The sequence below is a fragment of the Musca domestica genome, unplaced genomic scaffold (assembly GCF_030504385.1).
Source record: "Musca domestica strain aabys unplaced genomic scaffold, Musca_domestica.polishedcontigs.V.1.1 138, whole genome shotgun sequence".
Classification (NCBI taxonomy): Eukaryota; Metazoa; Arthropoda; class Insecta; order Diptera; family Muscidae; genus Musca; species Musca domestica.
The window spans coordinates 172,459-187,594 of NW_026712189.1; the positions used below are offsets into that span (position 1 = coordinate 172,459).

At 34.3% G+C, this 15,136-nt stretch overlaps 2 protein-coding genes and 1 long non-coding RNA gene across 3 annotated transcripts; all 3 read right to left on the minus strand.

Moving 5' to 3' along the window:
* Nucleotides 1-1,849: 1,849 nt before the first annotated feature.
* Nucleotides 1,850-6,525, minus strand: LOC131801017 (transmembrane protein 11 homolog, mitochondrial-like). Its single transcript, XM_059118942.1, has 3 exons — nucleotides 6,286-6,525; nucleotides 5,086-5,419; nucleotides 1,850-3,116 (listed from the first exon to the last, which is right to left on the minus strand). The coding sequence occupies exons 1-3, from the start codon at nucleotides 6,309-6,311 to the stop codon at nucleotides 2,952-2,954; spliced, it is 525 nt and encodes a 174-aa protein (XP_058974925.1). The 5' UTR covers nucleotides 6,312-6,525; the 3' UTR covers nucleotides 1,850-2,951.
* On the minus strand, nucleotides 3,145-5,079 carry LOC131801018 (uncharacterized). Its single transcript, XR_009341665.1, has 3 exons — nucleotides 4,788-5,079; nucleotides 4,722-4,756; nucleotides 3,145-4,655 (listed from the first exon to the last, which is right to left on the minus strand). It is a non-coding gene; the product is annotated as an uncharacterized LOC131801018 (long non-coding RNA).
* A 2,552-nt stretch (nucleotides 6,526-9,077) lies between the features above and the next one.
* LOC101890375 (rab5 GDP/GTP exchange factor) lies at nucleotides 9,078-14,028 on the minus strand. Its single transcript, XM_005185328.4, has 7 exons — nucleotides 13,353-14,028; nucleotides 13,030-13,284; nucleotides 11,999-12,311; nucleotides 11,778-11,935; nucleotides 11,454-11,710; nucleotides 11,147-11,389; nucleotides 9,078-10,378 (listed from the first exon to the last, which is right to left on the minus strand). Exons 1-7 carry the CDS (start codon nucleotides 13,489-13,491, stop codon nucleotides 9,359-9,361), a joined length of 2,385 nt encoding a protein of 794 aa, XP_005185385.2. The 5' UTR covers nucleotides 13,492-14,028; the 3' UTR covers nucleotides 9,078-9,358.
* Between the last annotated feature and the right edge of the window lie 1,108 nt (nucleotides 14,029-15,136).

The window sequence follows — 15,136 nt, forward strand, 5'->3', positions numbered from 1 at the left end:
TTAATAGCAATCATAATAACGTCTCAATTCGGTTAGGTACCAAGAATAAAAAAATGAAGTCAGAAAGGTGTTGACAATTTAAACCTACCCGTCAGAATGAGAATACCCATAAAGCCATGGTTTTATGATGACGAAGAAAAAAAGAGAACCACCAGATGTGGCCTACATCGATTCAGGGGTATGAGTGAAAATATTAAAATCACTCAATTCTAAAATGTTAAAAATAACAAAAACTTTAGAATATTTGGCAGATAAAGACTATTCTATAATAAGATATAGTTGTACATTACTTGAAGACATCGAAAACATACGGGTCGAACTATGCAAAACATGCTGAGAGCCACCTGGATAAAAAGACAAAACTAACTTTTCGATGTCTATATATTTATTAGTCTACGATACAGCTAGATGACCTAAAGGCTAGTTAACAAATTTTTTATTTAGATTAAAAAGTTATAGGGAACGCCTAAAGGTATGCTCTAAAATTATAGATATAAAGGTGAAGAAGTCAGTTCACCTGTGACCATTTGTAAACTAGATTCATCGTGCATCTGCAGAATACATGGTGAGATGAAAAAATGGAATAAAGTCAAACGCCACAATTTGTTTTTTTTTTTTAATTTTATTTAATGAAAGCAAAAAATATCGAAAATAGCATCAAATTTTAGAATATGTTTAGATTTGTTCGAATTGGTCACCATTGGCTCGAATTATGACCTTCAAACGGCCAATGAAACCGTCCCATGCTGCCCGAATGGTGCTCTGTGGTATTTTGGCCATTCGGGTGATCGACACTTTCATATTTTTTAGTACAACCTTGCTTTCCAAAACACTCCAGACACAATAGTCCAATGGATTGGTATCCGGAGATTTTGGTGGCGGAGAGCGACCATCGGCTGTTATGACGGCCCATACCATCACCATGGCCGGCGCTTAAGTTCTGTTGGCCAACAGAAGGCGCACATTTTTAACTGACCTCTTTGGCAAGTAAACACGATCAAGTAAACACACTGCTGGACAACGAATGTTTTCTCATCGGAGAAAACCAAATTCGGCAGTTCACCACTTTCGGCCAAGTGAAGGTGTAAACGCGATGTAAGTTCTAACACTTTTTGAAATTTCAATGGTCATTTTTCAATATTTACCGAATGGAATTTTGTGATATGTTCAGCTCACGAGCTATTTTTCGGCCACTGCGACGCGGGTTTCGATCAAGTCGCTTCATTATTTTTCGAAACATTTCTGTTAATGTGGCCGTTTTCTTCCGTCCAACGAGCGATGGTACGAGACACAAAATATTTATTCACATTTAAATGGTGGAGTACTCTAACGACAGCCACTTGTGGTTTCTCAGCCAAATATAAAGAAATCAAACTATCAAGAATAACTTTTTTCTGGAAAATTCTCACCAAAACGCTTTTGTACGCTTGTAAACAATATAATGAGCTGTCACTGGAATAATTTTAACAGCTGTCGGTCGAGTGGCTTAGAAATGACAGCAGTCTGAAGTTGGTTGCAGTTTTTTCATCTCTCCTTGTATATATTATATTCTCTCAACTCGTCAAGCTTCATCCTAAATTGCTCGAAACACGGCTAAACCTTATTCTGAATCTTTTAATGTCAAATGACTCATGTCCAAAAATAAAACAACTCACACCATAAGTCGTGACCAGCTTGCAACATAATGCGAGTTGCAACGGGTTGTGTCTAAAGGACCATCACTTCCATGACCAGTGTTTGTTTTGTTTATTCTACTTCTACTATGTCTTCTATATTCGTCGCTATATTCGTGACTTGTTTTCAATATTTTCCCTGACTTTTAGATCCAAAATCAATATATGCCTTTACATCGTTTATATTATTTAATTTTATTTATTTTCACTTTAGAATTATATTACATATTATTAACAATTTTGAGTGAGTTTCATTTATGTTTACAACTAATACAAAATCGCCTAAAATAACCATGCTTTGTTTTTCTTTTACGTTGGAAAATAAAATATTCTAAGAAAAGAAAACAGAGTATAAACACAGGATCTTTCTTACACAATTGAAGACATAAAGAAAATTCTAGCATTGTTTTTTTTTTTTTTTTCAATAAAACCAAAAAATAAAACAGCAAACACATGGAATAAAAAACAAAAAAGGATTATTTTCATTATTAATAAAAAGAAACAGAAATGCATTTTTTTTAAAAGAACGAAAAATTAAATTTCTTCTACAAACCAAAAAAAAAAAAATACTTGAAATCAAAAAAAAAATGTTTCTTCTAAAGTGCTTTTGAATTGACAAAATATCTAAATTTTTGGAAGCTGGCTTCAATTGCAGTTGGGCAGGTCGGTTAGACATGACAGAACACTCAAACATCAACTAAAATTATAAAGCAAAAACATTTAAAAGATAACTTGGAAATTAAAATAAGAAGTATTTAATAATTAATTAATTATGTCTTACTAACTTTATAATATAAATTAAAAAATGCATTTAAAATGTCCACAATTGTAAACCTTAACACTGCGCAATTGTAAAAAATAAGTTCTTGCTAAATAATCAATGTTAAAAACTTATTGTTTCATAGTTTGTTTGTTTCTGCGTTTCATTTTCTTGTGTTGTCTGTCTCTTCTGTTCTTTGCAAAACAAAAAAAAAATACGTATATTTTAACAAATATAATAAAATCAGAAAATAATTCTTTATATGTATATAAAATAAAACTGAGATATTTCGGTATTGGCCTTCAAAATTTTTCTATGCCACGAAAAAATTAAGGATTGCTGTTACTGCTGCTGCGTTTTTACAACAAAATGTGCAGAGAAGTAATATTGTGTTGTTGTTGCTTTTTGTTTCTTTTAGAGGGATGAGCTCGCGTTTTCTTGGATATATTTTGAATTTTTTACTGCTGGATTTTGCTTTTTTCTTTTTTGTAATATTTGTGTTTAGTGGTCTGGCCAGACTACTTGTAGGATCGCCAGATTTGCCAAGCACAGAATGCAGCGGAAAGGAGGGTAACACTACGTTGTAAATATTTGGTTTTTGTATTGGGCTCATAGCCCAAGATCACAGGAGATGAGACATCAGCTAAGGGCAGTTTATTCAAAACTTCTTCGTCGTTTTCAACCTGTTGGGTGAGAAAGAAAAAGAATTAGTAACTGTGGATGTTTTAAGAATATTTTTGAAATATCAAATAAATAAATTTTGTGGACTATCAAAGACTACAAGGAGTATTAAGTATATTTTTATCAATGACAACGTTGATTTTAAAGAGGCATTTTTTCATAATAAAATATGGAATTTCTAAGAATATTTTTTTAAAGCATCAATGATGCGCTTCAACTGTGGAGTTTTAGCATTTTTTAAGAACCATAACAGCTACTTGTATTTTTAAAAATATTTTTCAAGGACTAACCATGTCACAATACGTGTTTTTTATGAATGTTTTTTTTCTCAAAGGACTGCAAAGCCATTAAACGAGTATGAAAACTCTCCACTATAGTATGAAGGGTATATTAAGTTTGTCATTCCGTTTGTAACACCTCGAAATATACATTTGGACAGTATATATATTTTTGATCAGCATAAAATTCTATGTCGATTTAGCGATGTCCGTCTGTGGAAATCATTCTAGCTTCCGAACGAAATGAAGTAGATTGAGAAAATTTTACTTAAATGTATCTTATGTATGCAGGACTTTTGGTATTGAAAATGGGCCATGTAGGTCCATTTTTTGGTATAGCCCCCATATAACGGTACCTCCCGATATTCGGTATTATGATAATTTTAGCGACATTATTTACCGGAATTGTTTCAAATTTGGTGTTTGAAGTTCGAAATGGATACTACAGCCTACGACAGAAAATTATCTGTGGAGGTCATCGTCTTCATATAGCCCCCATATAACGGTACCTCCCGATATTCGGTATTTTGATGACTTTAGCTACATTATTCATTATTCAAGTTTCGCATTTGAATATTGTAATGGCTTTTGTCATAAGCATATGTTACCTATGCAGGTCCACGTCATCGTATGGACATACCCTAATATAATAGCTACATTTGGTATTTCTAAGATTTTAACAGAATTATTTTAAGATTTAACAAATTTTATTGTTTTGAGAATTGTCAAATTCGTTCCAAATGGTGGAGTGTATTCAAAGTTTGGCCCGGCCGAACTTACAGTTTTATTACTTTTTTTTGAATTTTCAATCATTTTTCAAAGGACTACCAAACTAAGAATTCTTGATTTTTCAACACAAGGCTAATTCTAGGAATATTTTTCTAACACAAAGGATACCAAAGTACAAAAGGTGGAATTTAAAGGATATTTATGAAAACATGGATTTTTCAGATTATTTATCAAGGTCAAACAGTCACAGAACAAGGATATTTAGGATTATTTTTCGAAATACTTTTTTGAAAACACCATTGAAGGACAAATATAGCCGCAAAAACCAGGATTTCCAAGACAACCTGGATTTTATGGACAAATAATGTCATAAATATGCCCCAAAAAGTAGATTAGAGATTAGATTAGAGAATATTTTTTTAAAAGACCATCATAGCTTCATATGTGGATATTTTAAGAGCAAATTTTTAAAGGCCCTTAGGGTCATAACTCATCAATATTGTTCAAGAGCCAGCGGAGCCACAAAACGTTGACCTTTTTATAATTTATTTTCAAGGATAAAGAGGTCCCTAAACGTAAACGGAGCCACAAAACGTTGACCTTTTAATAATTTATTTTCAAGGATAAAGAGGTCCCTAAACGTGAAATTTTAACGATTTATGGAACCAAAAAACGTGGACTGTTAAACATTCTTTTCAGCATATCAGCCGTAGAATTGAGTTTTCTAAGAACATATCTAAGCTATTCTAAGCTATCTACCAGGTAAATTGCGAATTTTTAAAAACTTTTAAAACGACTGTGAATATAAGCAGCGTAGATTTTTAGGAATATTTTCTCAGGGACTATAGGAGTTGTAATCCGATATTTTTAAAGAAATTAATTTGCTGGATTCATATTTCTAGAAATCAAAATGAAGTGATATAAATGATAAAATTAAATATTAAATTTGCTTTTCTACTAATACCTGGTACTGGCAGCAGGGATCATAATTCCATGATACTGTATACAAGCCGGAACAAAATAACGATACTGCACAAATGGGCCCCGCTATGACAGGCCGGCTGGGCCATATCAATGACGACAGCAACGAGGCCAGACCAGAAACAACAGCGGTTTTGTGTAGACAATTACCCACAGATATCCAGCGACCAGTTTCATCACCCAGTCTGGGGGGTTCTATGATAATATAATCGACTTTTGCCTCCAGGGCCTTTTCGAGTTCAGCCTCGAACCGTTGATGGGCATTTGCACTGTCATACACCTCACGTATAATATGAAATGTGGGCACTTTTTTGGTACTGCAAAATAAGAAAAAAAGAGAAAATTATTATTAGAATACTAAAGTAATACACAAGTGAAAGCAAATAGCAACAACAAATAGCTAGCAGCTGGTATAGGGAGGGGGATAGAGAATATCGCATTATTTAGAGTTCAAGGTCAGTTATACGTGCATTTTTTATCATCGGATATGATGAGATTCGTATGGTCGAAGGAATGTATACAGAACCTAGAGAGATACATGAAGTAAACTTAACAGAGAGGTAAATCTATTGTAGGGTCCAATTATACTACCAATAGCCACCCACCGCTAGATGATGGTACTTGCGTCTTAAGAGAGGCAGCGAGAGAATACAAACACAATCATTGAATGGGTGAAGATATCTAAAGGTATACGGTGGGACGCGAAAGGTGTGGGGGGCAAGTAGCCGCTTGTTATAGAGCGTATAAAAACGTAATGCGACAAACGAAACGCCAATAACCAGCTGATAACTGATTATATTTATTTATTGATAGCAAGTCGTCTGCCAAACATTTTTGACCAATTGTGCATTTGAATGTTGTAGAACAACAACAATAGCTCCACAGAAATCTACCAGCGGGGCAGAACGCATTGAGACTCCAAAATTTTTTTGCATTGCATAACAGTGGCGACATCATTTGCAACCCGAGTGAAAACATCCATGCCTCATCCTTCTTCTCAATGGGTCTGAAATGCGACATTAGTTTTGAAAAAAAAAATCCAACGAAGATGATGATGCTATGGATGTTCTGGTCATTGGTCTTTGTACTTGAAAATTCTCTCCAGTACCACTTCCTTTGTTGGGCACGGCGACGACGGCGGCGGCGGACGGTGGTTGGTATGTATTTCATTACGCTTGCTTACCCTTCATCATCTGTAACAGCAACCATGTTTCCTTCGGACGTTTGATTTCTTCTACTGCGTATTTGGTTATTAAAATTTTAACATTTATCTTTGTCAATAGCTGCTACCCGTATATTTTTTGCACAAAAACACAACAAATCGAAAATTAAATATCAATCAATCGACGGACGAGATCTAGCGAATCTGAGAATCTGATGAGAGAAAACACTGAACACAGACACACAGACAACATGACATTTTTTTGTTTTGTTTTGGTTTGGAGACAAGGGATCTCAATGCCGATTTTCTATTAATCGGTTAGTTGTGGTTTCCTTCGTTCTATGCTTATTCTTGCATACTTCTTATTAGGGTGCTACCATTCACACATATTTCAATGAATGTTATATCACGTTGAGTTTACTAGATTTATTAACTCGATAAATTGCCCATTCCATCCAACGAACGTCAAATAAATCCTCATCAAAGAGGTTAATTCTACAAAAAGCTCTAATGTAAACATAATATGAATAGGGATGACACTTGAAAGGAAAAGGAAAGTGAAATATTTTCAATTTTACCAGTAGTTGTGTTCCAGAACTAGAAAGTTTCTGTTACTTTTGCACATTTTATCCAAAAAGCCATTTCCCTATTCCAAAAAAACTTGCAAAATATTATTTTTCCTTTAAACAACCTCCTCGATTTTTTGTTCTCTTTAGAATTTGGTCGTGTAAGCTTTGAAAATCTGTCAAACAGCTAATTTCATCCATTTTCACTTGAAACCAATTGGACAATTATGTTACATTTCCTATGAAAAATGTCAAAAAATCTGCAAACACACAAATCTTTTAATTTTGTTATTTTATTTTCATCAGTTATTTGGTAGTGACATTATTGTTGACAAGATTTTCCGTTGCCGTACATTTTCCACTATTTTTTTTCAGTGGGGACATATAACAACAATTATTAAATCTCTTAGTAGTATAAACGCGTTGTTTAATTTTGCTTAACGCGTAAAATGGCTCAACGTACGTATTTTTGGTTTGTTCCAAAACTGCAAGAATGTAAAGCTGTTAACTACGAAAACCGATTTTTCATTTATAATATCGTTAAAATTTGCAATGCTATTAGATTCTTGCACGTTCTGAGCAATTTTAAACATTGCATGACTTTATCATGACAGAAGAATATTTTTTAACAAATCAATGTTGCCAAGGGTTGTTGCATGGTACAATGAAGAGAAGGTAGGCCAACTTTGAAAAAATTGCAAGTATAGAGGTCTACCTGTTCGGCTTGTAATGTCAGAATTAGTATCAAAACAATAAAAAATCAAACAACTTGTTGCATTTATTTTGAATAAATAATTGAAAAACGCGATAACTGAATGAAAGGTCAAAACTTCTTTTCAAAATCATATACTATATATCTCTAAAGGATTATTTCCCTACAATAACTCTAGATTTTGTCGATGCATACGTTGAAATAAACATTTTGAAAACACCCGAATTTGAATATTTTCTGAACAATTTTTTTGTTATTGAAAAGAAAATACATACATAAACAGATAAAGATGACATATTAAGCCAAGAAAATAAAAAAAATTAAAATCATATGGTATCATAGCCCTACCTTGATATTGTACCATGGGTTGTTGCATCTTCCTGAATTTTTCTACCATGATTATTATACTACTTGTTTCAGGCTCAAAGAAAAATCTCCCACAAATCTATAATTACAAAATCGATAGTTCGATTTTACGACGGTCAAAGGTCGATTTACATGTCCCTGACTTTAACTCTCTGTTGCTCCTAATTGTCGTTCTCTGATAACAAATATAAACAAATAAGCCAATTATTTTACAAATTAACAAATTTTTTGAATGAAAACTCCATCCAGAAGAAAAATGTATCAGAAACGAAGGAAAAAAGAAAGAGAGGACAGACGCAAAAACTCTCATAAATTAGAAAATCAAAGGAAACTAGCTGCCGCCAATAACTGCCACAACTGCAAGAGTTACAACAGGAATAAACAAAATTATACCAATCCCACCTTCCCAAATCAACGGAACTTTCAAAATCTACAAAACAATCGCATAAATGCCTATACGGAAAGTATGAAATTATGGTGGAGAACCTATTGCACGGCACTCCAGTATCACAGTGAACAGCGAAGACATTGGCTGCATCATGGAACTAACCTTTTCGATGGTGCAACAAATGAATCTTCATTGTTGCAGTTGTATGCTGAGGAGTATGAAACATCTTCCTCTGAGGAGGAACAAGAATACGACGAGGAGAAGGAGAAAGATGAGCTTCTGGATGATTACAGTACCGTGGACGAAATTGAAAATGCTGCAGATGACATTGACTTGGAATATTTAAAATTTTTGGAAGTTACCCATAAACACCGTGAAGATTTGCGCTTAAAGCGTGAAATAGAAAATGCATAGGAGTTAGTATTTATATGTAAGCACTTATACAGACAATTTTTTTAAGCTCAGACGCATCACATATTTTGCGAAAATTTTGACGAAAATATACAAATTATTTGACTTTTTAGAAATACATTTTTATTGGCTGTGTCTTGATAAGGACATTTTTAATCTTTCTGCTTTCTCTATCAAAATCTAAACGTGAAATGTACTTGTGAACTAATTTCTTACTTAATTTGGTATTTTGGAAGGACAGATAATTACATAGCTGACTTGATACGGTTATTCATATTTGTGTGGCATTGCTGGTCCCGGAAAATATTCTTGGAAAATTTATGTTGTATTTCTCTGAAAGTCCCTAAACATGTTCTCAAAAAAATCTGAGTTTTGTGACTTTAAAATCCATAAAAATATATTCTATAACTTCCACTCTGACAACACTCGTTATAGTTCATGTTCAGATAAAACAGTATTTTATTTGTTTACAAAAACAACATATATATTTTGTAAATTAAACTAAAATTATAATATACAAATATGATATAAATTAAACGCTCCAATATAAAACAAGGCAAAATTTAGAAAAAGGAAAAAATGTACAATTTAAGGTCTTCTCATTATAAATGGGTAACAAATTTTACTTTCTGATCATTGTATCATTATCAGCTATTTTGGTTTGTTGTCCATTGAGGTTGACGAATCGGCATCTGTATTGTTAACACTATGATTGAGGGAGCTAAAATCACCGGTATTACATGAGATTGAGGGTATTTCAAAGGAAGAGAAACCACGATAGTCGGTAACCATGGGTTTGAGGGGTGACGGCAAACGTGATTCATTGGCTGGCGAATCATCCAGCAAGCTTGGAGGATCTGCTAAATTTATGGATATTTCATGTTTAATACGCTGTTGTTGATCGTTTGGTCCATCGAATGGAAATTCAACTGGAAATCGCGGCGTAGATGCAAGACATGTTGGCCTATCGCTTACAAATGACGATGCTGTTAGCCCCGTGGTCTCGGCCAATGGATCGAATTCGGCTAAATTCATTTTTACATCTTCCGTTGTACTATTGTCATTACTGTGATCGGACAGATCAAAATCATAATTGATGTTTGTAAGACCACCACGAAATTCCGCGGTTAATAATAGATCATCTGTAGAGTCGTTAGTCTCATCATGCGTCCTTATATGCTGTTCATCAAAGGGAGTGTAATTGAAGATGGGTGAAGCAAACAGAAGATCCACATTATTTGGATTAGCACCTGCCGTTGGTGGTAGCGGCGACAAACGTCCCGGCATTTTTGCAATATTCTCATTATCTGTAGCACTTAAATAATGACTTTGAGTTGATGTCTGCAGGAGGCTATCATCCGTTGAAATACCCTTTTTAGGAGAGCTACTGGTTTCCACTCTTTGTGGTGTCAACGGTAAAGGCAACACTTTGGAATTCAAATGTTTGTCGCGTGAAGTTGAGGTTGTCGATAATTTGTTGCTATTATCCATAGCGGAGATTAAGTTGTATTGATAGTGGCCACCTAAAACCCGCGCTATTTGTTGTAATTGCTCTTGATCTCGTTCCAAATGGGCCCTTGCTTTGGGTATCAGAAATTCCGGAGTTTTTATATCCAATATTGTGAGGGGAGCTTTGGCAATTACTGCTTCAACTTTATTGGTTATTTCAAGCTAGAAGAAAAAAAAAAAAAGAACTTTTTAATGTATTTTAAACTTATTAATATGTTCTACCCTACGACAAGATATTTGACATCCCTGATGGCAAAAGTTGCACTTACAGAGAGCCGCCAGCTTACAGACTTCCCAATGGCCATCTACTAAATAGAACTTCACAATTTTACGCTAAATGACTGCAAATCTTTCAAATAATAAAATTGGGAGCTCTACAAGGTGCACTGAATGTCCAACTATATTTATAACCTATTGACTCATTGGTAGAAAGAACTAAAATTGAGTCAAATAACTACACAGTCATGCTACAATATTATTAAAAAAGAATCTGTAAATATTCTAAGCACATTCACTCTAATCTCCTTTTTTTTTAATGACTTGCCCGTCTGACTCAGGTATTGTTTTTTTAACGCCTTCTTGGTGATAGTGTGATTAATTCAAATTTCGCTATTTCTTTAACAGAATTACTAGGTGTCCATTGTATTGAAACTGATTGTTTGTCAGAATCTGCGATTGGCATTTACACTTAGATGAGTTTCCTTATCGTCGGGGAAAACAACGCTAAAGGAGCATTGAGGCGTCTCTTGCAGTCGGGCATTTATGGTCTTGGCAATGTTTTTTTTTAAAGCTGTTCTCTTAATATATTAAAATGTTCTCTTATTTAATATACTTTCTATGTCTCAAATGCATATACATTCTCTGCGCCCTTCTGAACTTATTTTCCCTTTTAAAATTTATATTGCCTTAAAGTAATAATTTCATAATTACCTGAAACTCTTTCAAATCCTCATTGAATTGAGCTATGCCCTTGCTAATATTTTGATTGCGTGTATTTAACATTTCCATGCGTTTCATATTCTCCGAAATCAAATGTAAACTTTCACAAGCCATTAACGCACTTTCCCATGGTGTACTATATGGCTTGGAGCCGGACATTAACATGTCAAATTCTTCTTGGTCCATGCTCAAACTTTGAGCAGTTAGATTTTCAATAAACGAAATGGCACAACACTAAAAAAAGGATCAAAAGTGAATACAAAAATAAAAAAAAATATAAAATCAAAGGTGTACTTACCAAATTTGTAAAATAGTAACCACCCTCGCCACTCATTAAACGTGAGGCATTTGTGAAACGTGTCACAAAATTAATATTGCTATGTAAACGTACAGGATTGGCCTTAAGAACTACAAAAATTAAAGCTGGTAAAAATTCATCGGCACTTGCTGGTCCACCCACAGAGTGTTTGAGCAATTCGAAAATGTGACGGCAACAACGCACAGTGCACTCAAGTTTCTCTTGCGGTGAATAGAATGAATCGATGCCGACAAGTTCTAAAAGAAAAAGTAGTCCGGGAAATATTAATTAGAAAACAATATTACAAAAATGATTGAATTTTACCAGTTATTGCATTATAAACCAATTCCCTAGACTCGGCATTTACTTCATCGATGCAACAGGCCAGGTGTTTGGCTGTTATCCAGCTTAGTTGCCGTATACGTTTTTGGATTTTCACATCATTCTCTTCATCGCTGGTAAAGTATGGACTAAAAAGGAATCTAAGCAGAAAGATATTGATAAAAAATACTTCACCACAATGTGAATAAGATATTCCAACTTACTTGTGATTCCTAGTCATCACCACCTTTTCGAAAAAATCAATTGTCATCTCTCTATCCTCATTTGTGGCAATTTGAAAACTTGCATCATTGTGTACCAAATCGGAAAATTTACTATAGGCATTTTGTACCAATTCGGATAATTCATCGATATTTTTGGTGTTATTGCCTTGCAAATATGAGCGTATCTCATAGTCAAGGTGTTGAATTTCGTTTTTCAACTTCGCCCGGCCATCATCGGGTATACGCAATTGACGTAATTTCAAAATGAATTGAGCTTCGGTTGGATCAGGAACATAATCTTTGTGATGATGGCCTATTGTATTTAGAAATTAAGAAACCAATAAGAACATTAAATCAAAATTGGTAGGTCAAATTGACACCACAATCTGGGTAACAGTAACGCCCATTTGGGCGTTATACAAATGGAAATTAGAAATTATTAGACAATTTTTATGTTTCTGTTTCTCAGAAGCTTTTAAATTTGAACTTCCAATGCTATGGTGTTTTAAGTTTTCTTATTTAAGTTTTCAATTTATACCAAAACAGAAGAAATATTTTGATCCTAATATGTCACGATATTCCTAGCTGAGAGGTATTCGTTCCCATACTCGGGTCAGGAACTGACAATTTACTCTACGCTGCAATAATAAAATGACTTCTAAAATAAGCTTATTATTATTCTTTTATCATTTAAATAAACGCATTATGACTAACTCTTCCAAGAAAACCTTATTCAACCCTTGCTCAACTAAAAAACAAGACTGGTTTTGTTGAGAATAAATTTCCTCTTATCTAGTTCTTTTCTCCACAAGTCTTTCCTATCGTGGCCCAGATATTTATAATGCCACTGTCAAGTGGCATCATCACTTCCGTGTAATTGTTGTTTTATGAAGTCTGTTTTCTTGAGATTACATGAAATAAATGGTCTCGCCTGGTGGCTGGCAATTATTGATAATACCAAAAATAAAAAACTTGTGTCGCTTTCATTCTGGCAAACGTTATGCGTGTGACACACAAACACAGAGACTTACTTCGTTGCTGTTGTTGGCGTGAATGTTTTTTCGATGATTGACTGCTGGGTTGTAGGGTCAAAGATTTTACCAGCGATGGCACCAAAGATTTCTTTTTCGTCAAGGTATTGCTAATATTTTCAACCGGTGTTTCCGATTTCTTTTGATGTCCACTTGAAGTTGATTTTTGTTGATGTCTAGGTGAAACCGATATACCATCATGACGTTGACCACCTGTCACCGATGATGTTGGGGATGCTGTTCTCACTTGGTCCACTAAATAATAATAAAAATAGCTAAAATGAATATGTGAAGTCATGAAACTCTTTTTTGGGAGTACATACATTTTTTCCTCTGCTCGTTACGTTCGCGAAAACACTTGGAACATAAACCCTCAAATTGATAGTAACCATAAAAGCCACAACCATTCCTGCACTTGAGGTCCTGTTGTGGCATACGTAATTGCACCTTAGTGTTGGACATGATTAGTCGTATTCTTTGTCAAAGCTGCGTTTTATATTATCTGTTTTTCTAATGCTTGTTTCACTTTTGTATCTCTATTATTGCCTTAAATCACACATTTAATTCTTGCGAAACATATTGAGTTTTCCAGTTGTTATTGGATTATTGGTTTGCTTTGTGATTGTGGAACACACCCGTACGGCCAAGATTTTCTTCATCGTATGCAGACAACGAAGTTGATTGATTTTTTTCAACGACGGCAGTTGCCAGTCGTTTACTAACGGCGGCGACGTCATTATTTTCTTTGACTAGCGGCCACAACTTTCCTGTCGTTACAGTCACCAAAAATGAGAATTTACTGGGCTCCATTGACAATTTAACTAATAGAGCTGACATCAACACAAGAGCAATGGGTTTTTGCAATAAACCATATATACCAAAAGATTGATTAAAACTCATTTGTTTCCAACTCTTATCGCAACTCCTAAATGAAAAACATTCCAAAATAGTTAAATAAGGAATGAGAAAGACAAAACACAAGGCCGGATAAAGTGTAAACAAACAACAAATATTGCTGTTGTTTGTTTACGAATGAGACGAATGAAACACAATCGCTGGAAATTAGCCACGAAAGTGGTTCAAGTGGTTGAAGAGTTCACTAAAATGAATAAGTGAACTAGATAAAATGGGGGGTTGTATTAGGGTGATTTATTGAGAACTGAAAAAGCAATATCAATGAAACTATATATTTGTACAACTAATTTTGTTACGCCCCTTCACTAGTTTGTTTAATGGACAATTCATAACTCCCGAATTGAAGTTCGCGATATCTTTTGCATTTAATATTCTTTGTGTTCCTCTGACCTATGAATATCCCTCTAATCAAGCCTATGAAAAGGCTCTACTAACAAATTCTTTTTTGTGATTAGATTTAAAATTGGAAAATAGATGTAATTTTGGGAAACACATTGAAATAAAACCATCATAACTGTAATACAAGCAATAAATGAAGTCAGTTGAGTCCATTTTATCAATCTCTGTCTCCGATGAAGTAAGGGTGAAAATACATAAAACGCTTTTTTGACTGGCTTTTACGTAAAGGAACAAAGGAGTTTTAGGTTGACTTAGTTCGATTTTGGTCCTAGGCTCCTTTGTTCTTTTCCGAAGAAGCCAGACGATGACATAAGACAGTCAGCCAGCCGATGACTTAAGCTTGTTATGCATTCTCGCCTTAATATGGCAATCGCTGTTGCAAATATGTGGACATCAACATTTGTAATATGTTCATTATTACCTGTTTATGCGTTACTTGATCACAATATGGCAGCAGAAAAGTAGTTTAACCTCAAAGGAACTAGGAAAATTCAACTCAGTACGGGAGTATTAGGGTGGAAACACATAAAGCGCATATTCGGCTGGCTTAAGGGCTAAGTACATAAGAAGCTTGAAGTCATGGCACGGCCTATTTTGTGACATTTCACAAAGGAATTACAGAGCCGCACTAAAATCCTGCCGTCGTTTTTCATTATAATTTGGCATTAATATGCCTAGCCATGACTTCAAGCTTTTTATGTATTTGCAGCCTTAAGTCATCTGCTGGTTTCTTCGTAAATGAACAAAGGAGTTTTAGGATGACAAAATAATATACATTTGAGTAAAATTGTAT

What these genes read in the sequence shown, in the direction of transcription:
- LOC131801017 (XM_059118942.1), bottom strand. Translation starts at nt 6,311, where the DNA reads ATGGTTGCTGTTACAGATGATGAAGG. An exon ending in GCTGTTACAGATGATGAAGG is followed by an intron (nt 5,420 to 6,285) that starts GTAAGCAAGCGT and finishes CTTATTTTGCAG; the next exon opens with TACCAAAAAAGTGCCCACAT. An exon ending in ATCCCTGCTGCCAGTACCAG is followed by an intron (nt 3,117 to 5,085) that starts GTATTAGTAGAA and finishes CTCACCCAACAG; the next exon opens with GTTGAAAACGACGAAGAAGT.
- LOC101890375 (XM_005185328.4), bottom strand. Translation starts at nt 13,491, where the DNA reads ATGTCCAACACTAAGGTGCAATTACGTATGCCACAACAGGACCTCAAG. An exon ending in ACGCCAACAACAGCAACGAA is followed by an intron (nt 12,312 to 13,029) that starts GTAAGTCTCTGT and finishes TAAATACAATAG; the next exon opens with GCCATCATCACAAAGATTAT. An exon ending in GTGATGACTAGGAATCACAA is followed by an intron (nt 11,936 to 11,998) that starts GTAAGTTGGAAT and finishes CTTTCTGCTTAG; the next exon opens with ATTCCTTTTTAGTCCATACT.